Genomic DNA, 27,548 nt, shown 5'->3' with positions numbered 1-27,548 from the left:
CCCTTCGAGCTCTTCCAGTTCTTTCTCTGATTCCTTCAACGCATATCTCATATTCTTACACTGAAATCCACCAACATATTAAAATCTGTATCTAAGCACAGACTAAATTTACCAAAGTGAAGAACCGAATGCTATCACTGGTCACATCCAGAGCACTGACCCTTTAAACCATGACCACAGTTAGAAACCTAAAAACTAACCTCCAATCATGGCTAGACAGTGATTCCTAACACTATTGGGCTAAATCAAAACCTGCTTCACAGTACTGAAGTGGTCAAGACTGACTAATAATATTAACCATAGAGTTTTAAGCCAATAAATAAAGTTCACCTTATTTGTGGCCACAGACTGAGTTCAGGCACTATACTCATAAAAGTCTCTGTTTCCAACAGACAACAGGGCATGGACATTTTGGGTTTCAATCAAGTGAGTGGGCTGATGATCCCCAAAGCCTGATGATGGTGAAGCTTCTTAACTTGAATTCAAGCTGGATCCTGTGAGTTTTAAATTCTTATTCCAGCCTTTTCCACAGACTGCCATGTTCTGATAAAAAGTTCTGACACCTTTAGCTTTAAAAGTCTCCTTAAACCTTACCCTAACTATTGCTAACCCCTTAATTTTTGAGAGAGTTTAAATAAATAGCATAGCCTCAAGCACTCAGTAAACAGACACTCTAGAAAAGGTAAAAGTTGAACCTCTACCTTCGGATTCTACAGGTCTGGGATGGTTGGAGTTGTCAAGTTGACAGAATGGATTTCTAGGCTTGCTTTGAGGGAGTATCTTGATTATGTTAGTGAGGTGGGAAGACCTGTCCACTATAGGTGGCACGATTCCCTGGCTAGGATTTTGTAGTATATATAAGTGAAGAAAGGGGGCTGAGAAGCATGCACTTATCTCTGCTTCCTGTTGTTAATGTGATAGGATTGGTTGCTTTGAGCTGCTGATGTCTTGACTTCAGCTATCATAATGGACTATACCTTGAACGGTGAGCCAAAACAAATCCTTTCTCCTTTGAGTTGCTTTTATCAGAATATTTTATCAGAGCAACAGAAAAAGAAACAAACTTAGAGACAACATTGAAATAATAACAGAGATCAAAGTTACAGAGTCATATTTTGTCCACTGAATGAAGACCAATACTAGCCACTGAAACACAACTCCTAATGGAGGTAAACATCTTAACATTGACTAAATTCAGAAATCACAAATTGAACTCAGCCAAAAATTCACCTCCCATTCCTATTCATATTCACAGTTGAAATCCTGACCACAATGCATGCTGTCCATAGATAAAATTTTAGATATGGTTTTAAAACTCCAGGGCACTCCTTTGGCTCTGGTGTAATTTGCCATTTATCTAAATGTCCAAATGTAAAGATGTGATTTCCCCAAAGTGACAGTATTGGGAGTTGAAGCATTATGAGATGTTCTTGGTGAGGTCTGACCTTAGAAGGGATCGTGGAACATTGTTCATCTTCTCTCTGTTTCCTGGTTTGGAATGTAAATTCCCAGTTCATTAAGAGGTCCAACCATTTGTATGCAGTGTATTTGCCAGAAAGTTTTAATCAATAGTACTGTTTGATTTTAGAATTAATCTGCCAAAACTATGAGCTAAATAAACCATGACTATGTTGTCTTAAATATTTTATTGTAATATAGCACAAAGCTACACCACAGATCATGTCCTACCATGACACCATACTGGATATGATACACTGGATGAACCTGGTCATTGAATATAGACTATTATCTAATTATGGGTCAAGCATGATCTCTATTGTTGACATTGATTGACACTTTACTTGATGAATGGATCACTGAATATACACTGTATTTATGTTCCTGTATAACCTTTCTCTAGGCAGCAGAATCACTATAAATTTGAACTCCAAACAGAGATAAGTCTGGCTTTTATTAAGTCTCAATTCTAGAAATAAAAGTGAATACATGTTGGCTGTGATCTGTACATGGATGGTCCAGAGACAGCCCTGGTGGCAACCTTATAACCAGAGTTCTTACACATTGTGCTTCCAGTGATGTATAATCCAGTCCATTCTGGATTACTGTCCACCTCAGTATGAATTTTTACACTGATCAAAGCTTCATATTGGTCCATTGGCTAAAACTATAACTCTGTTCATTAGTAACATTTGCTTGATGGCCCACTACCATGTATCCACAATGGCCTGTAACTATAGCTACAGACCAACTTACCCTGATACAAGTTTTAAGTTAAACATTCACATGTAAACCTGAATCTAACTGTAACCTGATGAGGTCTACACTGTCTCTGTAGAGAGTGCAAAAGTTTTCCTTTAACTACTCTCTGAATCCATACAGCATTATTTACCAATATTTCAGAAATGGGCCACCACTTCATAGATTTGCCTTACTATAGAATAGTGTGTCAAAAAGTATCCTAACAGTATGAATCAGCGTATAGGGTTTCTACATACGCTTTAATAAGCCATGCAGGAAATCTATACATATACATACTCAAGGTAAGTAGTATACGCATATATCCATATATACAATAAAACATACAAGTATGTATGTATATATATACACACACTACACACACACATATACACACATACACTCACCAACATATACATACACATATACCCGTTGTTCTTGTTCCTTTATAAAACCCTAATTAATATATTGTCTTGTTTGTATCCCTTTTATACCCCTCTTTTGTCTTACTGCTTTATCTAAGACTTCAAGCACTATATGAATGGAGAGGAGAAAAGTTGACATCCTTGTCTGTTACATAATTTTTGTGGAAATAATTTGAGCTTTTTCTCTGTTTAGCGTAGTGTTGACTGTGGTTGGTACACCAAGAATTTTATCATGAAGGGATGTTGGATTTTATCAGAAGCCTTTTCTGTATCTAATCAGAAAATTATGTGGTTACTACCTATGAGTCTACTTAGGTCATGGGTTACATTTACTGATTCACATATGTTAAAACATCTCTGTATCACTGGGATGAGGCCAGCTGGGTGGTAGAGGATGAACCTTTTGATGTGTTCTTGAATTTTATAAATTCATATTCCCCTAAAAAGAAAAATCTAAAATAATGAATAAACTTCTAGATTCATATGACTTACCAAACTTGAGCTAAGACGATGTAAGCAATATAAAGATACAAATGAGATATAAACAATGGATCACTGAGCACATACCTGATTGTACTCCTGTACAATATTTTGCTGGGCAGCTATCTAAGTATTTTACTGAGTATTTTCAACTATGTTCAACAGGGATATTGGTCTGGGTTTATTTATCCATTTTTAGTATAAGGGTAATACTGATTTTATAAAAAAAATTGAAAACATTCTTTCTTTCCTATTTTATGGAATGATGGTAGGAGTATGGATATTAGTTCTTCTTCAATGGACAGGAGTATTATATGCTGGGTCCATCTGGTCTTAGGAATTTTTTAGCTGGGAGAGTTATTACTCCTGCTTATATCTCATTGGTTGCTGTGTGTCTTTTTATATTACTTCATCTTAGCTCAAGTTTGGTAAGTCATGGGTATCTAGAAGTTTATCCACTTCTTTTAGATTTTTACTTTTAGTGTAATATGAACTTGTAATGATTCTCTGAATTTCTTCACTGTCTGCTGTAATGTCTTCCCTTTCATCTCTAATTTTGTTAATTTGGATCGTCTTTCTTCTCTCTTTTGATTAATTTACAATCCATCAAGTTTTGTTTGTTTGTTTTGAAACATGGTCTCACTATGTATCCTTGGCTGGCTTAGAACTCATTATGTAAACCGGTCAAACCTTGAATTCATAGAGCCTTGCCTGCCTCAACATCCTTAGCACCAGGAAAGATGGGCACCACCACACCTAGCTCTCAGTTTTCTCTTGCTTTGAATGTAGGCATTTAGTGCTATAACCCTTCCCCTTAGCCCAGGCTTCATTGTGTGCTATTTATTTTGATGTGCTGTGTTTTCATTTTCTATCAATTCTAAGAATTTTCTTCTTGAGCTTTTTGACCCAATTATCATCCACCAATGTGTTTTGTTTCTTTGTGTTTGTGTATTTCCTATAGTTTTTTTATTGCTGTTGATATCCAGCTTTATTCCACTGTGGTTCAAGAAAATCATTCTTTTCTTTGTTTTTTTTTTTCAGCCTTGATTTGTGTTCTAATAGGCTAATTTTGGAGAAATTTCCATGGACCGATGAGAAGAATATGCACTCTTTAGTGTCTGAATGTAATTTTCTGTAGATGTCTGTTTAGACTATTTGATTTTTGATGTTGTGTAAGCTCCAGAATGTCTCTGTTTAATTTTCATCCAGATGACCTGCCTACTGGTTGGAGTGGGGTATTGAAGTCACTCACTTTAGATGTGTTGGTATTAGTATGTGCTTTTAGATCTAATGTGTCTTTTATGAAGTTAGGTTTATCAGTGTTTATCCGTCCATTTATTTACTGGTCTCTTTTCACATAGTTTTACTTAAAAGTTGTTTTCTTAAAGATATATAAAGTTACTTTCTATTGCAGTTGCATTGTTTGTCTGTTATGAGCTATATCATTATACCAGAATATGGCACAGCCCCATTGATCTTCATTGCAAGAATACAGCTTCACTGCCTATTTATTTAATAGATAGGTTTCTTTTGGGATCTCCTACATCACATTTCTACATTTAAGTATGACAAGTTCTAAGGAAAAATCTGATTCCTAATTAGAAGTATCTAGTTTTCTAATGACTCTTATAAAGGGCAAAGGTACGTTTTTAATTAAAATTTTAATCTTAACAGAACAGAAATTGTGTGTGTGTGTGTGTGTGTGTGTGTGTGTGTGTGTGTGTGTGTGTGTGTGTTGATAGCACATGTGTTTAATTATGTATCTTAAGAGATTTAGGCAGTAGGATTCTTAACTTAATGGCAGTTCTGCGCTAGATAGCAACATTCTGCCTAGAAAAAAAAAATTAACCGTACTCAGACTTCAAGTGAAAATGTCAAATTATGTCAGTGTAAACGTGCTTTCTCAAAACATAAATATTTTTATAGTATTCAAGAGTCTAGAACATTAATCTGCCTCTGCAAGCTCTTTATCCTAAACTTGTTTGAGGAGCCTTGCACACTAAACTACAATACCCATAATACTCTCCGGTTTTTGAACTCGGGGAATTTTTCGGAAGCTTGGTGTGAGAGGAATTGTGGGTATCTAGAAGAAAGTATTCTGACTTCATCTCCCAGAATCCTCTAGCGTCCCTTGAGTAACTCAACCAGAGCAAATATTGGATAGTTCGGAGGAAGAAAAGTCTCCAGTGACTTCAAACTACATTTCCCATGAGGACACACTCTTAGGCCTCCGCATTTTCCTAACGCTGTAGCCAATGGGCGAGGCCTCAATAGTCACCCTGTAGATTAGAGTCCAGCTATTGGGCCCCATTGCCTGGCCTAGGCCATCTAATAGAATGTGCACAGTTGGGAAGACAGTTGTGGGGCACGCAGCACTCTGAGGGCACTCCGGGTCCAGGAACTTCCGAGCCGGCCCGATTTTCCGCGGCTGTTTAAGGAGTAGCGCTTCGGTAGCCGGGGAGCTGGAGGTCAGCGAGGCAGAAAGCCCGAGTGGCAGTGGCTGGGGACTGTGGGACCGAGAGGGTCTAGGGAGGAGGGTGCTTCCGGGGCCACCGTCTTTGGCGCCTAACTCCGCCCAGCCCTCTTCTTCAGGGGTGGGGGTGTTGTGACTGGGAGTTAGGGAGTGGGCACCAGTTGCCTGAGCATCCAGAGCACAAGCACGCCACCCTCCCAACTCTTTTGTTTTATTTCCGATCACCACTCGTCCCCCCACCCGACACCCCCCCCCCCAGCATGTGCTCCTTCACAGAATGAGAGAATCTCCAGTAAGTGGCATCTGGATTCTCTTTCATTCAGGAGTTGGGTGCTCTGTTTTTTCCTCTCTCTCTCTCTCTCCTCAATTTGTTGTTCAGGTCTGAGCACCTACCACTGCAAGTACACATACATAGAAACACACCCCAGCCCACCCCACCCTGCACCCCTGTTCCCTCTGGGTGAGTGGAAATTCCTTGCTGTACCTAGGGCTTGATTTTCTGTCACTTTCCATTTCTGCTTCCTGATAATGAAGTTCCTTTCCTTCCTTCCTTCCTCCCTCCCTCTCTCCTTTCTTTCCTTCTTTCTATTTTCTTTCTTTTAAATCGACTCATTTCTCTTTACTGTCCTTTTTCAACTAGTCATTGGAGTGGAAAAGGTGTTCTTCAATTTCCAGAAGGGATAGGAAACAGAAAAAAGGAATCTTACTTTTGAGAAATACATAAGTAAGGTTCAGGACAGTGTTCTGGTGGGAATAGAAGGCAAATTGGACCATTTAAACACCTGAAACATTTTAAGAGCTTCCAGCAAAGTCCAACACCAATATTGATAGACACGCAGTGGGCACACCATCTAAGAAACACAGTATAGAGTGGGAAACACAATGCATTAATTATTGTGTATTACAAATGTGTGCTGAAACTTCCTCTTCCCTTAGAACAAGAGTTCAGAAAAGTAGTCTGGTGTGCTTTGTTGATACCTTTAATTTGGGCTTCAGTTGAATAAAGGAGATTCAAAAGGAGCAACAGAGGAAGAAAATGCTTCCTGATGATGCAGGACTTGGAGATTAAGAAGTAGTGGGTAGAAAAGGGAGGAGTGTATGACAGAGGTGCCTGTGGTTATATAAGGGAGGACTATATTGGGAGATAATACTAGGATAATATTGGGAGATCATAGTAACATGACAGGTTGAAGAAGATACAAAGTTTGGATTTTATTCTGTATTGAATAAAATTAAAGACAAAAAAATTAAGACTGGGTGATTTTCCTTTTCATCCTAGGGGAACCTGATTTGAGATCAATTCTTGGAGAACACAAAGAAGTGTGGTGGTGTGTTCCAGGTGTGAGTTTAATTTAAATATAAGGAGAAACTTTTGTCTTGTAGATGTTTTGTTTGTGGCTAATCTTTGCCACAACGTGTATTCTTCAATTAGAAGGCAAAATCGCCACAAACATATTTTCTTGAGAAATGAGTTTGCTGTCCTCCTGTAGCAGATACCTGAATTGTAATCATCTGATTAGATGACAATAATGACTCCTACTTATTGAGCCCACATAATGTCCCAAGTATCATAAACACTTTGCTACATTGTCTGAGAGTCTCCTATGTACTATCATTTCCATTATTTCTCTAGAAGAAGAAACTAAAATGGATATTTTAAGCAAATATTTGAGGACAAATAGATTGGAGGTCATCGAGGTGGAGTTTTAGTGTACAGACTTCTGACTTGAAAACCCATGCTCTTTCCCGCATGGTTTCCTAGTTCTGATGTACATTTTTGTTCTTGATTTTCCAACTGTGGCAAGGAAAGGATTGCTTTAAGGTACAATTGTTTATCCTGGAAGAAACCCAAATGAGTCCTTTGGATTTTTGTATCAGAGTGTGTCTGCTATAAAGTAGTTGCCAATACCAAATTAGCTTAACTATTATAGCCATAGTTGATTATGTCTGCCAAAATTATATCCAATGTATCTTTTTCTTAATTAGATGATTCCATACAGAAACTATGTCCTACCTTTGAACCATTTGGATCTAGACATTTCTTTGGAATTTATTTCATTTCTGTTCTTTGAAAGGGACCCAGCTTACTAGATACCCTCTGGGACCTGAGCACACACAAAATGTAAGAAGATGCAATCAAATACACGACCTGAACGGTCACTGGGTTTAGGAGAGCTAGGTGATCCATACAGTGGAAAATTGTAGGATAACAGAAACAGGTACAAAGCTTTGTGTCATGGTAGAGGAAAGAGTGGCTAATCAGAGGAGAGGGTTTTGGAGATGTCTTTGGTAAGGAGGTGACATGACATCGAGGCCTTGAAAGGTAAAGAGTTTGCCAGGCAAAGAAGGGTAGACGGCAGTCCTTGGGAGATAAGGGAATCACTGTGTGAAAGACATGTGTCTATATAAGAGTAGAATAAGTTTTTTTCAATATGATCAGTTTGTCACAGCTTGGTACAGATGGTCTAGGATAAGGAAGGTTCAACCAAAGTATGCTACAGCACTTTGAGGGTGATTTTTTGAAGAATCAGCTGTAATGCTATGAAATATGAATGTGTTCCCCCAGGCCCATTGGCTCTCAAAATGGGGGGCATGGACCAGTGGTAGTCATTTTGTGCTTCCGCACACACTTCCAAGTTTCATTCGTTGCATATTTGAATGTTTCTGATAAAAAAAATCTGGATTAGTTCATCAAACCTAAGGTAACATAGGACTTGATTTAATAAAGTAGAAACTATATTAGTCTTGAGTTGATCTAAGGACAAATAGTAAGTAAGTAAGAGTATGAATATATTCTATATCACCAAGTTATAACCTCATATAATTAGATGTAAGAAATCTAGTAGGCAATAGAAAATAACTTGACATTTTTAGCAAAGGAGAATCACTAGCACACTTTCACTGGAGGGAGGCTTGATCAGTGTACGAGGAGAGTGTTTTCCTTCGGAGAGATAAGTAGTGACTGGGAGAGGAGGAAACAGACTTAAGAGATACTTACACTTATTAGCTAGAATTAGTAGGAATTGTACATGTAAATATTATCCTATTAGTGTTGCTACTTGCTTGTCCTTTATCTTTTATGTTGGGCGTAATATTGCCAGAGCATGCTATTTCATACATTAAGGTAACAGTCAGGGGAATGGTCACTCTTCAGGAGAGTGGATTTGGATTATACAAAAGCACCCCTCTTGCTTCACTGAGTGTTACTGAGACCCTTCAAAATTCAATTGAAATATGACCATCTCTGTGTAGCCTTCCCATTAAACAATCCACATATGTATGAATAGACACACAATGCAAGGTTCATGATCTCCCTCTGAGGGACCTATACTGCCTACCTCTCTTCTGGAGCAGATCATACTGTAGTGTTCGTTCTGTGGATCTTTCTGTCTCAGTAGGTTGTAAGCTCCTGAGGGCAGGGACCACATCTTGTTCCTCTCCATACACTTAGAAAGAGCACCTGGAATATTAGACATCTAAGAAGTGATTATTGTGTGACAAAAATGTAACAAACATCTCCATGAATCCAACTGTGGACCTTGGTAATGCAGGAAATTAAAAAGTATGGAAAATGTAAATTGACAGGTACAGCAGTTTTCTGCACTTGTTCCTTTTACTGAACCTAGCAGTTAAAACTCTCATACTTTGACTTTTAAATTTTTTAGACATTTTTGTTTTCTTTTTCAGGCCATACAACTCCCAGTGGAGTATAACATATGCCAACTTAAAGGTGTACTTAACTTACACATGGCACATACATAAGTCTTTGTATGTACACACAGAAAAATTGCTGTACTATTAAATATATACAAATAGGGGTTTGCCACAAATGATAAGATTACATATGACTTATACTTGTATCTCTTATATGTATTTATTATCCTAATTTTACAAAGAAACATTTATTATTTTGAAATAATTTTTGTAATACTGGATTTCTACTAGCTCTAGACCAACTTTCTTCCCATCTGTTTTACATATAAAAGATATTTTATAAATCACAAATCTGATGCTATTCAGCCTCAGAACTATATAAATAGTTCAAAGGCTGCCCACCATCCTTGGGATAATATCTACAGTTTTTTAGCTGGCTGATGAAAGCTTTGCAAATCACCTCCAGTAGCATCAATTTTACTTCATATAACTTATTTTTTTCTTGGGATTGTAGGCTACTGTCAGGAAGATGTGAAATGTTTGTAGTTGACTAAATGTTGATGTAGATTATATAGAACACACAAACTACTGGTATTCTATCCTCAGAACAGCGTATTAAATACATCCAATAGTTATTACTATATTAAGTTGGCTGGCAGAGACAAAATTATGTGAGTTTGAGGACAGCCTAATCTATATAGTAAGTCCCAGACCAGCTGGAGCTACACAGCAAAACCCTGTTTCAGAAAAAAACATATTACTATTTTACAGACAGGGTAGATTAATTTAAATAAATGATAGAAGCAAAGTTATAATAAGGAACTTTGTTAAGAAGAACCATCAACCCCCTGCGGTGACTTAGTGTTTTGCATTTTCCTGCAATCACCTGTCTTTGTCATTCCCTCCGGCAAGTTATATGTGATCATAGCATAGCAAGAACAGTCCAAAACTGATGTGGTTTTAACATGTACTGCTTTGCATCATGTAATGTACAGAAGCCTTTCCTTACACAATACTTCAGGCAAGGGAAGTGGACCAGCTCCAATTTCTCTGCATTTCTCTCTGATTTGGAAGTCTGTCTTTGGGAACAGGGGTGCTAATAGAAAGCTAGAGAAAATCAGGATAAAATTGAGTATACAAGAAGGAGTGCATGCCATGGGGCCAATGTCATTGGTTAATTTCTTTTTTAATGCCATGTGAATGCATTTTTCGTAGTGTATCCCCGGGGAAGATGTTGGTTGGATTATACAGTTAATCCTATTTGTAGAATATAGCCCATGCATGCACTGTATTCTTGTGTTAAGTGATCTTAGACATATATATGGGGATTACTATAATGACATACAATTACATGAATGTCAGGTATCAAATTTTTCTCTACAAAAGTATATTTGTTGTCATATAGTCACTTAGTATCCTGCAGCCTGATTTATCCTTCATTTTCCTTACAGAATAATAACCATTGTGCAAAACTAGATGATCTTTAGAGGACAGAAGTTATGGGCATAAATCATCTGGAAATGAAATAATATTTCTTTGCATCGACTATGATATCCCTTTTAAGCCCATTAGTTTTACAATTAACATGCCTATATACTAATAAAAAAGAATCTGTAATTCTCCAGTTCAACATCAAAATTACAGTTAAGGTTTCAAATTATTCCGTGAATTATTGCAGGCTTATTATATGGAATTACTGTTCCAGGCTCTACACCACATACTCATAAATACTCATTTTGATGTCTTGGAGTTTGTGTGTGTGGTGTGTGTGTGTGGTGTGTGTGTGTGGGTGTGTGTGTGTGTGTGAGAGAGAGAGAGAGAGAGAGAGAGAGAGAGAGAGAGAGAGAGAGAGAGAGAACTTAAAGAGACAGACACACAGAGACAGAGATATTAGTGAACGAACTTCAAGAGTTAGGGAAAGAAAGAGAACATTTAACAAGCAAGTCCATCTTCTAAGTATACATTTACCCAGCTGAACATTGGGGTGTGCCAGAGGGGGTTCATTTTTCTTTTCCCCTTTTTCCCTCTGTGGGATAACTAGGCAGAAGTAAGCTACCAGAGAGCTGATAAGCAAATGAAACACTTGTGTGTTTGTAAACAGTATTACCTAAGAAAGGCTGGGGTTCTGCAGCTCTAGCCCTACACAAGCTTGCCAGTGATGTGAGAATTATGATTGTGTCAGCTTTTCCAGGGCTTCTGTCTCTGCTGCAGAGATTTGGCAGACACCTCAGACAAATTTTATGTCTCTTAAATCTTCCTCAAGCGAGACTTGGCCCTTAGATTTATATGTACAAAAAAAGTGAAGTGTTTACCAGTTTGACATTTTTGAAGATCAAAACAGACTCAGTTGTTTTTCTCTTTTAAGTTCAGCAAAGCACTTCAGTTTAGTCTAAAGAAAAAGGATCATTTCTGTGTACCAACTTTTAAGAAACAGCCCCAATGTTGACTAGAAGTCAACTGATCAGACACTCGAAGATGTATAATCTTCCGCTTAGTTTGTTTTTCTATTTCTTGCCTACAAGGTTTAATGTTGAGCTGGCCTTAATTTTCCTTCTTTAAACTTTACTGATAACATTGTAAAATGGAGACACAGTGAAGTGCACTGGTGATGTCTGATGAACAAAGATTTTTTTAAAGCTCTGTTTACCTTCTCTTTGTGAAGTTTTGTTTACTGGTCTCTTAAAAATAGTGTTCTTGGCACAATAATGATAGGTGAGAATAGAAATTGGAGAGCATTCAATGACTATCCATTAACAGGGCTTGTCGAAAGGCATCTGTAGGCAGATCACAAATGAAAGTTTGGCTGTAATTCAGAGGAACTGAAGCATTATATGGAGAATATTATATAAACAGTTTTGCTTCCGTGGCATACTGTGAAAAACAAAGATGGAGAACTCCCTGGTAAGGCCCCTTCTCATCTGCTCCAGCTGCTCTTTTTAGCAACAACAACTGCCAGGAAGAATTTCCTGGGATAGAAACAGTTCCACAGGAAGACCTCTTGATATATCCTCCTACTGTTTCTTCTTCAGTTGCGTCATCAGACACACTTCACAAATATAGTGCCCACGTAGTATTCTAATGTTCATCTTGCGGGTGATGCCGGGGACAGTGAAATGAATGTGTCGTGAAAGCAGAAAGGGAACTATTTGGGGATATCAGGAAGCGGACTGGCCAGAAAGGGGGTGGAGAACACAGCTAAGGAGGAAAGAACAAAGTGTAATATTTATGTATGAAAATGCCACAGTCATACCTACTTCTTTCTCTGCTAACCAAAAATTTAGTTTTTTAAAGGTGCTGAATTTTGAAATCAAGGAACTTCTGATATTCAAGGTCATTCATTTGATAAACATTTGATCACTTACAAAGCTCTGAACCTCATGCTAAGCACTGAAAATATAATATGGAATTATATATAATCTTAATGAGCTCCCAGTCTAGCAGGGGAGCTAGAACTTAAAGAAATAATTATACTCAATATATATAAGGGTGCTCAAAAAGTGAGGTATATACAAGGCTTCCTAGGAACACAGGGAAAGAATTACTGCTGGGTCCAGGCAATCTGTAGATCAAAGCTTTGACTTCGCTGGATCTGAAGGAGTGAATGGGAGTTGCCTATATTCTAGGTCAATAAAGAAGTGGCTAGCAAGGGCCATAGCAGGAAGACCAGCACATGAAAAGGCATTCGGGTAAACTTGGAGAGTTGTAGTAAAGGTATGATGCTGTATGTATTCTACAAGGAATGTGTCAGAGGGATTCAGAAGAGGAATGTGTTAAGTTCATAAAATTGCGACTAAGTGTGGTCATTGTCTCATAGGCACAGAGTTTTAAGTAGGGGAGTAAAATGACTGGATTAGAGGATAGGAAAAAGACAGAAACAAAGTCCACTTGAAATTTAGCAACTTTAAAGAGGTGTTCTCACAATTATTTACCACTCTCCAGCAGAAGTGTAATTCTTTCAGGGTACAGAGAGTAATATTGTCGCCTTATATATACACAAGACATACCTTCCTGTGCCTCTTCATATATTACTTAGTTGATTATTCAAGTTTTCTACCTCAAATCAGTGATCTTTGCAGCAATTGGGGTTTGACTACCACAAAGGGAATCTGTTTCAGAGCCCAACAGCTTCATTTCAAAAACATTATGTGAATCTTATTTACTGCTTGCTGGGTCAGACGAGTTGAGGGCACAAGGAGGGAAAGGGATATAGACTGAAATGTGTAAGGAAGTGTCTGCCTGGAAAGTGACCAGTGTCCACAATGCTGGAAACTTCTATGGGCCAAGTCCAAATGTGAAAAATATAAGGGACAGAAGTATATAGATATAAGCCAAGTGCATGTTGAAGGTACATTTGCCTAAATGTACTATTTAGCTAATGAGTTTTAGTTAATTTTCTTTCTCTGACTCAGAAGCCATAAATAGCTTCTTGTTGTCCTTAGGAGGAAGGCCAGATTTTGTAGCCTGGCATTGTCTGCAATTTAGCTCCAGCCTGTTTCCAATAGTTATACTTCTCTCTTAACAGAACTACGGTCCAGGCAGTTACCGTTTTCAGATACCACTTTGACATTCCTTCATCTATATTGTTAACCTGCAGTGGGCAAGGACTAATGTTTTAGAATAGTATCTACTATAGTGTCTTGAACATAACTGTACAGCCACGGTCTTTCTATTGGTTGATGATTGTTATTCTTCCACCCATCTGCCATTCTTTTTAATATCTATCACTATAGGCCTCACTGAAAATGGTAACTGTAACAGCATGTGGCATATTTCTGTGATTTTGACATTTGGGAGGTTGAGGCATGGTCATGACTATGACTTTAAGGCCATCCTGGGTTCTATAGTGAGTTCGGTGGCCAGCAAATCAACCAACCATCCAATAAAGGAATGAATAAAATTTTAAAATGACAACTGAGATACCGAATGAAATGGATCACTGCTCAACAAAGTTGCCTTGTAACTCTGTACTATGTATGTATATTTGTGTGTGTGTCATACATATGTGTTTACACTGGGGAGCATGTGAAGGCCAGAGGAGGGTTCCAGGTGTCTTGTATTACTCTCTGTATTACTCTGAGGCAGGCTCTCTCCTTTAACTTGGAGTTCACATTTTTCAGATTGTCCTGCAGGCAGAAAGCCCCAATGAGCCTCCTAGTTTTGGCCAAAGCTATGGCCCCTGACAAAAGCCATCTCTCTAGTCTTTTAAGCACTTTTAAATATGGAAAAATTCATTCAGAATCACTAATTTTGTGTAGCCTGATGTTTGGCTACTGCTAGGGCTCTTCTTACTTCCACCCATCTCCACTCCTCTTCTCCCATTTCAACCCCCTAACACTAAATAAAGAGGAAACAGGATAGAGGGGAAAGGGGTTGGTGACATTATTGTTAGACTGCTTCCTACTGATTAGGGGCAAGTTTGATCTTTGCCATCAGCATATCTAATTTCTTCTTGTTTTGTGTTTGTACACTACTAGTTTACAAACCACAATTAAGCAACAATGCCCCACTTTTCTGTGTCAAAGCATTTATGCATCCACTGAAAAGTCCCCAGAATTCGAGATGTCACCAAGTTGTAGGAACTTTTTGCAGATGGCAAAATCACACTCCTGCTAGAACACAAGGCAAATCATCATTAGCTGCTGTGGGCGATCTGAAGCAGACCCACATCCCACATCTGGGATAAACACAAGAACCCATTCTTATATTTCTGTGTTTTTCTAAGAAACAAAAATTCTCACTACAATTTTGCCCTAATTGCCTTATGCTTTTACAATGTATGACTATTTTCCTCTGGGAATTTGAAGTTTAATCAGGTACACTTTTTATCTTTAACCTCTAATTATGAAAAATATCAAATGTAAGACAAAAGCTGAAAAAACTATATTATGAGCCCTCTCATAATAATCATGTTATTGTACTTAATTTCTGAATTTATATTTTGTCTCTTGGTCTGTCTGTCTCTCTGTCTTTGTGTGTGTGTGTGTGTGTGTGTGTGTGTGTGTGTGTGTGTGTATGTTTGTGTGTATGAGAGAGAGAGAGAGAGAGAGAGAGACAGACAGACAGACAGACAGACAGACAGTTAGTTGGTATGTATGTGTGTATACCATAGCATATACATGCAGGTTAGAAGACAACTTGTGGATCAGACTCAGTTCATGAGATTTGGTGGCAAGTGCCTTCACCGGCTAAGCCATTTTGCCAGTCCCTGTATTTCTTTTTATTACCTGCATTGCCACCTATTCATCCTCTTATGCCTTTCAAACTAAGTTTTACCATAACTACAATTTTTCTAAATACTTCAGTATTCATATCATTAGCTGCATAAAGAAATGTTTTTGTGCTCTGAAATCAATCAAACCCTCCAATTATACCTGCATTCGCTATATGCTGCCAAAACTCTAATCTGCTTGGATGTTGTAGGTCTGCTTTTCAATGGAACATGTATTTCTTTGACTAATTTTGAAATGTCCTCCTGTTTTATCTAGTGCAGTGCCAGGCACATAGTCCATAAATACCACTTGATGTTGTTGAACAGAGACAGCGTTAGGTCATGGGGAAGAAATGCTAAAAGTCAGAATACACAGAGGAAGGGAGGGGGAAAGGAGTGTATTAGAAGGTCACAGTGGAATGGGAGGTAGTCATTCAGGACTTGAAGTATTCTGGGAAGAAGGATGCTACAGTTCACTAAGTACTCCCTGCAGTACCTCTATTTTCTTAGCTCTCTCTTTAGAAGCAGTGGTTCTAGGAAACTAGACAAAATTGTTGCTTGGTATAGCACATGGTAAGTCTCCTTGTTAAATACCACCAATTAATATTTCGTTCTCCTTTATTAACCAATGCACCTTAATTTTGGACACCGTGGTTGGGCTATCTGTGCTATATCCTTTAGAGCACCTGAGCTCTGTAACCCTGGTTTCTGTTTTCCTCATAACATTTCCTCTTTTGCCATATCACTTAAGTTACAAAGAGAACTCTAATCTGCTTTGATTGAGCAGTAATTTTGTGTCAAGTATTGTGCTAGCTGCTATCACATCAGTAACACTTTACAAAAATCTGACAACACACTTCTTTCTCCATTCGCCAGACACCCCAACCCCCACAAACAAAACAAAACAAAACACAAGTTAGAATTCATGAAGCTCAAGTCTGTCCACCTAGAGAACCTAACAGTCTCAAGTATTACATTAGATCATCTGATGGCATTTTAAAACATCAATTAACAAATAACCACAACAGCACAACCAGGGACCAGAGAGGTGGCTTAATGGGTTAAGATACTTTCTGCCAGTCCTGATGAGCTGAATTAAACCCCTGGAATTCACAAAGTAGAATGAGAGAACCACTCCCTTTGATCCACACGTGCTGTATGTAATATTTATGTCCATGTGCAAGCACACAAGTGCACATGAGCGAACACAAAGACAATAAACAAAGGTTAGAAAAGACAAATAGAAATACAAGGAACTCTACCTTTACTTGGTGGCTCAGCATGTGATTTATTCATTAAGCATTTTCAGTTGTATGATTGAATTAGAAAGTATGCCCTAATCATTAAGATGTTGGTTTAGTAAGGATTCTGGTTGCTTGAGTTCAAATCTCAATCTTTTCATGGTAGTTGATTGACTAAGTTCTCATTTAACATAAGGTGGCCAATTTTCTTGCTTAGAAATGTATATAATACCTAAACAACATTGTATTGTGTGGACTGATTAATGCAACTATTTGAAATACTGTGCCGTGTCTAGTATACACTAGATGATCACCATATTTTAGATTACTCCCCTCCTTTCATATTTTTTTGGGGGGAATCACACTGTTCAACTATAACTTTCACTTGAAAATGACAAAGTTGTAAATGTAACTTTTATTGACTAAATGTAATTGTCTCAGAGGCTGACTGCTGAATAAGCTCACCCTTTCTAGTTCTTTCTGAACTCTGGCTGGCTGGTTCAACTCAACTGTTTTTGCTCAAACTTCTCTCCGTGCTAACTGATACAAACTGGCTTCTCTTGCCTTCTCCCTGAATTTCTCTGGTCTCAAAGTAATTTTGGCAATTTGTTTTAATCTTCTAGCTCCTTCTGATTCTCTGACTTTAACTGCCTCTGCTGAACTGCACTGTACAAACTGCACAAACTGAACTCCACTGCATTGTTTGAACTTAACATCACTCTAGCCTTCCATTTCCTGACATCTCTGTCAAATCTTTCTCTGATTCCTCACTGTGTCTGCCCCTGTTGGATTGATTATATATCATTTCAAATACCGCTGCTTTCTTTCACAAACTAACTTTACCTTCACTGTTTAAGATTAAAGGTGTGGGGCTGGGGATTTAGCTCAGTGGTAGAGCGCTTACCTAGGAAGCGCAAGGCCCTGGGTTCGGTCCCCAGCTCCGAAAAAAAAAAAGAACAAAAAAAAAGATTAAAGGTGTATACTAAGGGAGTGTTTGTATTCCAGCAGATTATACTGTAATCCAGAATGTGACTGAATTTCTGCCAGATCACATAGGCCTAGAACATTTTTGGACCTGATCCCTTGCCAGAGTAGCTATGTTACTGGATTAAAATTCCTCTACACAAAGTGTCCCTAAAACATTTTTTTCGAGCAAATATCTTTTTAAAAAAGGACTGTTGAGGTGCTTTTTCTTTTGAGTCTTAACAAGACAAGCTACCAACTCTTATGTAAAACCTATTTCAAAATAAGCTATGTAAAATAGGAGGTATCAATTCACAAGACAGCTAGTTGTGGTAAGGATAGGCACTGAGGGAGTATTGACAAGTTGTATAGCTTGGTGTTCTTATGCGACTCCCAACAGGATGAGTCTTTTACCTGACTCTTTTGCCTGCTCTTGGGACCCTTTTTTCCTGCTGGGTTGCCTCCTCCAACTTTGTTATGAGGGTTTGTGCCTAGTCTTATCAAAAGTTGATATGCCATGTTTGGTTGATATCCCTGGGCAGCTGGCTCTTTTCTGAAGGGAAACTGGAGGAGGAGTGGCTAGAGGAGAGATGAGTGGGGACTGGAAGGAGAGTAGACAGGGGAAACTTCAGTTGGGATGTAATGTATAAGAGACGAATGAGAGCAAGAGAGACTTGTGATGAGTATCTGTGCTTCTTAGCTCTCGGGGCCAAGTTGCGATGTCATTTAATTTTTTCACTACACTAGATATTGACAATACTAGCACAGGCCGTTTCAAAGCCAGCAAGACAAGGCTAAGAGAATGGAAGTGACTTGAACAAGGTCAAACTGCTAAAAAAATAAAAATGAATAAAACAGAAGAGTCTGTTCTCCTGATTCTTTTCCCCTTTGAGAGCTTTTAAGCTTTTAAGTCTGCTTACAGTATGCCCTTTACAGAAACTTGAACTGTATGTTCTATGAGGGTTTGTCAAATGTGATGGATTCCAAAAACCTGAAGGTTAGTCATGGTTCAAATTAGTTCATTATTTCTTACTTTACTGTATTCTTAAATTTTCATTTTAAGGTTTAGCAAATTAATGTTGTTCCTTTCTGTTGAAGTTTATGGCTTGGTTCAAATTCTTGATTCAGTTACATCTTCCATTGGGACTTTTGTTTTTGACAAATACACCTGGAATCCCAGATGGTTAATGACCTAATTTATGTGACCAGTGACTTGCGATATGGAGTGACTGCTGAGGGGAAGCTCAAGGATCTCATTCATGCTTGGGTTTTAACATTTGAAGTCAGGGTAATATGAACATTGCAGTAGTTACTGGCATTTCGTCTCCTCAGGATACTTTGATTTTCCATTTTGGCTCATGTGGGTTGAAGGAGCTGCACACCCCACCTCACAGGAACACACATTATTGTCATTGTGAATAGTCTATCAGTCGTCTTTTACACAGGGCCCTTATATTTGGACTGAAGGAATAGTGCTGACAAAAGAAATCATTTTTCTAGTCCTTTTGCCTTTACTTTGTGTGGCACTTCTGAGGAACTTGAGGGATTTGAATTTCAAACTTGAATTTGTATAAGTTCTTTATAATGCCCAAAGATAGAACACCCTGATTCCAAAGTACAGCCATTATTTCAGTCCTATCATGCCCAATTTAAAGCTTCAGCAACCGCCTTTTGTGGAATCCATAGTTGGGCTGGTACCTTTCTTTGCAGCCAGCCATACTAAGGTGAGCTTGTGATAGAGGGTTGTAGCTGGGCCTCTGGGGATCTGTACTTGACATTTTAGGCTTTCTGTACGCCAGTGGAAGAAAGCAAACGCTGGCGTTAGGACCTCCAGTGTTGTGAGCTCTTGTTTATCCATATAAGCAGCTGGAAGGCGAGGTTGCAGCTTTGGTTATAAAAAGTATCACTCACAGTGCTTCCAAAGGGAAGCAGGAAAGATTTGCCACGATACGGCAAGTGTGTGATTAGAAAGAGAAGTCACTTATTCTCTCTTCTCCTTTCTCCCCCTGCTGGCCTGTTTCCTCTCTCATCTTTCTAGCCTCTCCTTCCCTTTTCCCCTTAAATGGCTCTTTTGGTCTTAAGCTACTAGTCAGGTAACCCTTTGTGTTTCATATCATCTACTTTCCCCGTTGATTTAAAATAGATTTCAGATAAATATTTTACTGGCATTTTTAGCAATGCCAATGGTATTTTTTTTAGCAATGCCAATGGTATTTGAGAGAACAATTAGAAAGTTTTCTTTCTTATTGCAAGGATTGCCTAAACACTTGTTTGAAGTCACAGATGGCACTGGAGGGGGCCAAGATGAGCTGACATCTGATATTTCTGCTTTTTTTTTTTGGCCGTTTCACATTTGTCTCATGTGGACAGACACACACTTGGGTAACCACCATACAGATGGAAATCAGGACATGTGGGATTTGGCTGAACCAGAGGTCCCCAAACATTGCCTGGATCATTTAGTACCCCAGGTGTGGCCACCCCAGGACTTCATGTGCTAAAATTGCGTCCCAGTATAAGCCAGCTGGTCACTGTATATATAGTATCAAGGCAACTTGTAGCCTTAGAAAGCATGACTTTTGATTTTTACCTTGTGGATTTAGACATAACCAACTTAAATCTTTTCCCTACATAGTGAGCATAGAGGATGTGGCAGGTAAATAGAAAGGTTTAGCAAAAGGAGACGTTTATGTTTCAATAGTTAGTTTCAACATTTCTTTTTACAAAATCCTTTTCTGGAGACGTCTAAGAACAAACAATGATCCTAACTTTAAAATTGGAAGAATTGAACAGTGCTTTTTAAAAAAAAATATATTAGTCCTTTCTGCCTACCTGTGTGAGAGCGGTGCTTCACTTGAGCATTTAAGCAGGAGTTGGGTCCTAGTGCACTAATCACTTTACTCAGGTGTCTGTCCCTTTCCAGTTTACAGAAGAGCCTTAACTATTATCTCCTGAGCTTCTTAGGATAGGTAAAGCAGTCCGGCTCCCTACTGGCATCTCCAACTTATAAGTAAGGAAGCTTAGGCTCAGAGCAGTTTTGTTTCTTGTCTGTATCACAAAGCTGTAGAAATGGAATCCCTACTTTCCCTGAAACCCGCCCCTAGATGTTCCTTGAAGTGTGTCATTTTCTTCATAAGAAAGTCCTTCCTTGCTGTTTCTATTCATAGATCATTTTAAAAATCAGTCTGAAGAAGTGTGCTTCACTTTAGCAGATGAACAAAAGCAAAGCATTTTCTGATTAAGGTCACTTAGCATATGAGTCCTGCAGTAGCCTTGCTTTCTTAGCTTGGTTTTAAATGAATTGTTTGGAGAGAGATTGTTTTCAGTGTTAAACAGATGCACAAAAGTTGTCTGATTATAGGTGAGGATGCTGCACCTGGAGAATGGGAGTAAGGTTGAAAAGTTGGCTTAAAATAATTAGCCTCTTGTGTTTTTGTTAAGAGATGCCATGTTCAATAGAATTTAATTTCTTTATACTTCCCGTGCTGTCAGCTTTTAAAATATAATTCTTTAGTGAAAAGGAGCAAATATCCATTCAGAGTGTTGATCTGTCAGGAACAGGGGTAGCCAGAGGGAAAAGAAAGTAGAGGGGTGACTGTCTATACCCTGAAGTGTGGGTAAGTGTTATTTTGTTTGGAGCTGCGAGCTAAGATTTCTTTTAAGGCATGCAAATGGTAAAGTTGTGATTTGTCAACTGCACGCTGTTTCTTTAGGCACTGATGTATGAAATCCTGAACGAATTCTCCAATGAACATACTGCTAATTGCTTCTCCACCTGCTCTCCAACCTCCCCTCACCCCACCCCCTCCACTCTCAATTCAGCCTATAAGTGTCCGTCATTGGAGATGGATGGTGACACATGCAGTAATAGCAATTCATAAAAGGCAGTTCCAGCCCTTGTCTTCAAGGCTCCTGGATTTCCCACTGCCTGCTTTTGTGTAAGTGAAGTGGATGGAAGTGCTACTGGCATCAGAATCCACCTCCCCGTGCTCCGGCGCTAGAGCTCAGTTGCTCGGCTGGAGCTGAGCTTAACAGAAGCATCGGATCTGAGCAGAATTGTAGCAGCAGTGATTTTCTCCCCCCTCCATGGGGGGTGGGTTAGGGATAGTGTGTAGTGGGGGCTTAGGTTGTTTTAGCTTTTCTTTTTGAGGACAGAGACGGTCGGGAGAGAATAACTCCCGGCAGGATACAACGTGAAACAGTTCCCTGAAGAGTGTAACAATGTTCCTGGTACAGTATACAGGTATAGTATGTTTTATTTTCTCTGAAATTTCCCTGTGGTTTCAAAGTGAATTTCTTTCTTTTCTTTTGCTTCCTGTTCTTTTGGACTGAAAGACAAATGGGCTTCTAATAAGCTAAACAAAAAAGCTGCCTAAAACTCGCCTGTCCCTAGCTATGTGTGTGGTAGATTGTTGTGTGAAATCTGGGGTTTCTGTTAAATTGGTAGTCGCGATCTCTTAATTGTGCATGCTACTCTGCTGTGTTCTTGTATTGAATTTCTCAAGTCTTACGTCTGCAACTGGTAGTATGTGATAATGCCTACAGTGTTTGCACACAAAACAGTGTTTTGGAAGGAAAAAAGCAATTTTTAAACTCTCAGTATGTTGCTTTTCTCTTGAGTTTTAAGCTGCTGTATTTGTTAATTGGTTGTATGGATTTCCATGTACTTAAGAGTGAGGAAACTTCTAATGGGGAGCATTCCAGGGTACATCTTTTACACCAATTTATTTTCCTTTCAGTATTGAACTCAGGGTGATGAATATCGTGTATTGTTGTTGTTTATTCTGGTAGAAACCAAAAAGTGCTGGAAACAGCAAGGGTAAAAATGCATTCCTATGACACAGTATTGTAACGTATCATCAGATCTAAAATGGTCCTTTAAGTATTTGCTTAAGCGTTCAGAAAGATATTGGTGTATACTAATGCACTTTTGGGCTCTAGTTAGACACTTATGCCTGTTCCTTTAAAGGGTTACTATATAGCAAATCAGAAACCTTGAGAAAGTTTCACTTTCCCACTGAGCAGAGCAGAAGCTTACTTAGTTCCTCTTGCCACGATTTTTGATAACTTAGGATATCATTTACTGTCAAGGACTTTCACCTACATTCTTGGTTCATTCTTAAAAGAATGTGCTCACGTGCTGAAAAGCTAACAGATCATATTGTGTTTTGATGCGTGGTTTGACATTTGATTTCACCCCTCATTAATTGGGCAGCATGCAGATGATGTAGCAAAGGGAATGAGAGACTGTATTTCAAGGGTGCATTGAAGAGCATACAGTGAACCTGACTTAGTGCCTGGACCAACAGCTGCTGAATTGAATTGTCTGCAATTAAAGCAACAGCAGGTTTGTGTAGTCTCCCTGCAGCCCATTTCTTTGAATTTATGGCTTTGGTTTCCTTCCAGGGTTATCAGTTGGTGTGTTTCTCTAAGTGTTGGAAAGTTGTGCTTGTTAGATGTTTTCTCCATATACCAATGCAGGTATGACTCCCAAAGAGCTTATCTGTACATTTTAATGTGCGAAGTTGCTGAGCTTGTACTCCTTCCTCTGGTTAAATCCAGACTTGTCCCATTTTTTATTATATCATTTTTAATAAATTAAATAGATATATTCTCACAGAAAACATCACTTTGTTCAATACCTAGAGGTTTCCTGTGTGTTGGTAATACTGGTCTAGATGTCTGCAGTGAAAACTGGACTTTGTTATGCTCCTGGAATTACTGCATCTGGGAAGCACTTCTCTTTGCTAATACACTGTTTACATGAAAAGACACGGTGACATCCTTTTGTCATGTCTCCACTGAAGTGAGCACGTGAACATCTCAAATTCAATCAGGTGGCCTTAATGATAACATTTTATTTGCCTGTCAGTAATTGATATGTTTAATTCTTTAAGGGTTTTATTCTGTTAAAGTTGTACTTGCAATACAGCTGTTGGATCACAGTGGATGTGTAAAGCATTTCTACCATGAATAGCTCATACTCTCAGTTGGAGATCTTAACAATCTTATGTGGCAATAGTGGCTAGGAGATCTGTATTTTGTAGGTAAGAAAACCGAGACTCAGAGAATAAGCAGCTAGCCTCAGCCTGAGCCTCAGAGTATAAAGGTCTTATACCTAGTCAGTGCCAGAGCCTGAACTCACAGGTTAAGTCATGTGATTAAAAAACCTGTGTTTATTTTTTCTCTCTTATACCACACACCTCTTGTAGATAATGGGTCCCAAGTAAATTGAACATATGCAACTAGTTGGGAAAACTATGTTTAGTTATTTACAGAAATAATCTATGTTTTGATCACACACTAGTTAGTGTTTGATGGATTATATAGCAATATAAATGAAAGTAAAAATTTATAATTTTGAGGAATCAAATTCTTGCCTAAGTTAAAGGTTAAATTCTTGTCTAAGTTAAAGGTTAAGGTAAAATGTTTTTCCATCTAAAAAATAATTTGTTGTAATATTTTGCTCAGTGGGCTTTTGGTTTTCATAAGTGTGTGTATATTTTTAAATGTCCTGGCTATGAATGTGAATGTGAATGGCTGTGAATGTGTATCCTGGCTATGAACGATTTCAAAATTAGAATATATTTTTTGTACAGATAATATATGTAGCTCATTCTCCCTTCCTCCCTCCATTCTCCTCTTTCTTCCTCCCTTCCTTCCTTCATTCTTCACTCCTCATTTGTCAGTCTGCCTAGCTTTTTAATTTGCTTTTTGCAGTGAACAGTTATACTTTGTGTACCACCAAAGAAGGGAATGATGCTGTTTAAAGATTTGTTAGAAATTCAGCAGAGGGACCCAACATTAAGTAATTCATACTATAGCTCTCTGATCAAACTTTTTTAAAAACCCTTTCAGGAGACATTATTCAAGGGATTGTTCTTACATCAGCTTATTGAAGATCCCATGTACTAGGGAAATGACTGTGCACTTACGCCATACACAATTTTCCCACATTTAACAGTATTCAGCAATGTTATTAAGGAAATGAGTCAGACCAGGTGGCACACACTTGCAATCCCTGCACCCCAGAGGCAGGGGCAGGGGCAAGGGCAGGGGCAGGGGTAGGGGCAGGGGCAGAGGGTCACCAAAAGTTCAAGGTTAGCTAGTAATACAGAGTGAGACCCTTACTCAAGGCTAATCAAAACAAGAGGAAAGAAAATGAATTAGATGTAAGACAACTATTGTTATGACATGTCATTCAACTTTTAGAAAAATGGCATACAAAGATGACAATGACTATATTGCTTCCGTCACTGTGTGGTTAGAATTTATCTTCATCCAAGATTATGTCCTTGATGTTTGTCCTGGTTGGTTAAAGGAAAGGAGGAATATATGAATGAGATTTGGTAGTTTATAAAGGAGGAAATGTAGGGGACTAGGTCAAGATTACAGAATGGAGAGTTGGGAAATCTTAGGCATATAATTGGAAGCTCCATATTAAAAAAATCTTGATTTTTAGTGGAAAATCTCTTGTGCAGTTAGAAGCTCTGAACAATACCCCTTTTCCCTACCCCCAACACCTACTGATTCCTTTTTGTGGAAATGAGCCCACTGAATTTAAATAAAAAAGAGCTTATTGGAGGCTTTTAAAAGAAATCGACATTTTTTTTTATTGGTGAAGGAAAAAGAACCTTTGATCTGTATAATATTCATGTCCCTGCACTGAGCCCCAGAAAAACTAGAAAGTCAGATTTGTGACTTCAGCTCTGCAGGATCGTACAGCTGGGTTGTGCCGGATTACTTCAGTACGCTTGTTAAGTGTGTTTTAATGAACTAAAGTGCAGGCCTAGCTCACTCAAGAAGAACACTGTGAATACTTACAGATTGTAATTACTAATTTTTAGAAAATGACTTAATATACTCATTAAGAATAATACTCAAGGGCTGACAAGCTGACTCACCAGGTGAAGGTGCTTGTCACGAGGCCTGGTGACTTGAGTTTGATCCCTAGGACTCACATGATGGAAGGAGAGAACCAGTTCCTGCACCTATTTCCATGGGGCACATCCCCCCCCAAAAAAGTAAAAATAATTTAAAAATGAATAATAATCAAAGCATGCTCTTTATGCAGGACCATATATATACTACCGATGATTCTTGGGATGCTAAACAGGATTAATGACAGCCTAGTTATATAGCACTTGTACCTTTTAATTTAAAGGATTTCTGTGCACTGTACAGTTAAGTGGGATCTCCACTCATGCATAGACATTTTTGAATGATTACTGTGTATCAGGCTATTGTTTTAAATAAATTCATTATATGTATGAGGCCAGTAATAAACCTTTGCAATACTTGAATTAGCTAGATAGTAATATTTCCATTCCAATGTTTAAAAAAACTGAGACACATACCTATTTTTTTTCTTTTCTTTTACTCCTGGCTTGTTTGGGGACTTGCATGCGATTCCTTTGGCAAACAACTGAATTGAACGTAACCCAGTACAGTCTTTTAAGTAACCTGCTTAGTAAGTCTTAAAATTACTAGACATCATAAGTGAGTTGTTGTTTTGTTTTTTTTTTAATTGCTCTTGTTTGAGATGTTGTCTTACTATGTACTTCACACCTGTTTCAGATCTTCTATGTAACACAGACTAGCCAAGATCTTAAATCCTTCTGCTTCCTCCTTCTTAAGTACTGGTTTTTTATCATGTAGGCACTACCACATATACTATATCGCCTCAAGATTTTTTCACGGAAAGTTTGGCCCAGAATGCTTGTTGTTAACCACATGCAATCTGTGAAGAGTCTAAGTATACTTCACTGAAGAAGCTGTGTGCACTAGTGTGCAGTCAAAAGCTGGTATTCAATTGCCCATGACTCCAGAAGGCCTAGGCAGTGTAGAGCCATCTGCTCACCAGACCATTGAAAACATTTTTACTTTCTTTTTGATCCCTGTCATAGATACTCTTTATTGACAGAGTCACAAAGGATCACTGAACTCCCAGGAGTTTCTAAATGCTGTCACTGTTCAGGTTGTTTCTTCAGATTTTCAGCTTTGTTTTAGAAAATCATTCATATTCTGTTGTTTTTCTCTTAATATTTAGCTTTTTTGCAACAAGAACCATTGCCAAGGAGTTTAATTTTTCTTCCATGCAGCCAAGTGAACAATCATAGCACATCGTCTCAGCTTCTTCTACCTGTCGCACTACCTATTCTGTCCAGATATGATATTATATATATATATATATATATATATATATATATATATATGTGTGTGTGTGTGTGTGTATAGATGTATATAATACTTATACTATCACTTTGCATCTCAATTTTTTTGCTAAATAATTTTTTTCTTTAACCAAAGAGACATTTCAGACAATCTCTAGGCACATCCAACTCTATGTATACCCTATTTCTTTCTTTCTTTCTGGGTCGCTGGGTACACTCCATATTTTAAAGCACCTGTGCTTCCTCCACGCTGTTCTCCACATTTAAATGACACCTTTCCACATCTCCAGCAATGTTACAATCACTTGACACTTAAGATTCAGCTCAAATCACACCTGCTATTGAATTATAATGCTTATCTTTGCTCTGTCTTCCCCTGGTAGACTGAGTTCTTGAAGCCATTAGCTGTATTTTTACCCATCTTTAGAACAGTCTAGTGTCTCACACGTAAGCATTGACATATAATATTAGGCCATCTGCAGCTGCACCAAGGTTTTCCTCCTCTCCTACTAGTTCAAGTTTCAGAATCATTTCAGAGTCCAGACTCTCTGTTGTATAGGTATATATTTTGGGTAGATAGATGTTTCTACTTTGCACAGATATTCTAGAATATTCTGTTCAACAGATTTATTCCTAATGCTTTATTTTTTCTTATCTATACATAATCTTTGCACAGATCCACTGTGCCTTCAATGTTTTTGGAGAACACTTAGTAATTTTACATAGAAAGTCTAT

General features: G+C 38.3%; 1 protein-coding gene across 7 annotated transcripts in view; it reads left to right on the top strand.

Moving 5' to 3' along the window:
- The first annotated feature begins 5,411 nt into the window (after positions 1–5,411).
- Enox2 (ecto-NOX disulfide-thiol exchanger 2) overlaps positions 5,412–27,548 on the top strand; it is a 322,102-nt gene continuing 299,965 nt past the window's right edge. For 2 of the 7 annotated variants that reach the window (XM_017602398.3, XM_039100556.2), the window contains exons 1-2: positions 5,412–5,569; positions 6,854–6,913. Coding sequence is in view for 3 of the 7 variants with exons in the window: in XM_008773547.4 (XP_008771769.2) it covers positions 21,862–21,883 (22 nt within the window). In the remaining 4 variants the exon portion in view is untranslated. Of the gene's footprint in view, positions 5,570–6,853; positions 6,914–6,939; positions 21,884–27,548 lie in introns of those variants that run through there. The other 5 variants (XM_039100555.2, XM_017602395.3, NM_001427048.1 and 2 more) reach the window with 4 other exon arrangements.

The sequence above is a fragment of the Rattus norvegicus genome, chromosome X (genome assembly GCF_036323735.1).
Source record: "Rattus norvegicus strain BN/NHsdMcwi chromosome X, GRCr8, whole genome shotgun sequence".
In the NCBI taxonomy this organism is placed as follows: domain Eukaryota; kingdom Metazoa; phylum Chordata; class Mammalia; order Rodentia; family Muridae; genus Rattus; species Rattus norvegicus.
The sequence above is the reverse complement of the archived record's forward strand: the minus strand, read 5'-3'. Positions and strand labels throughout refer to the sequence as shown.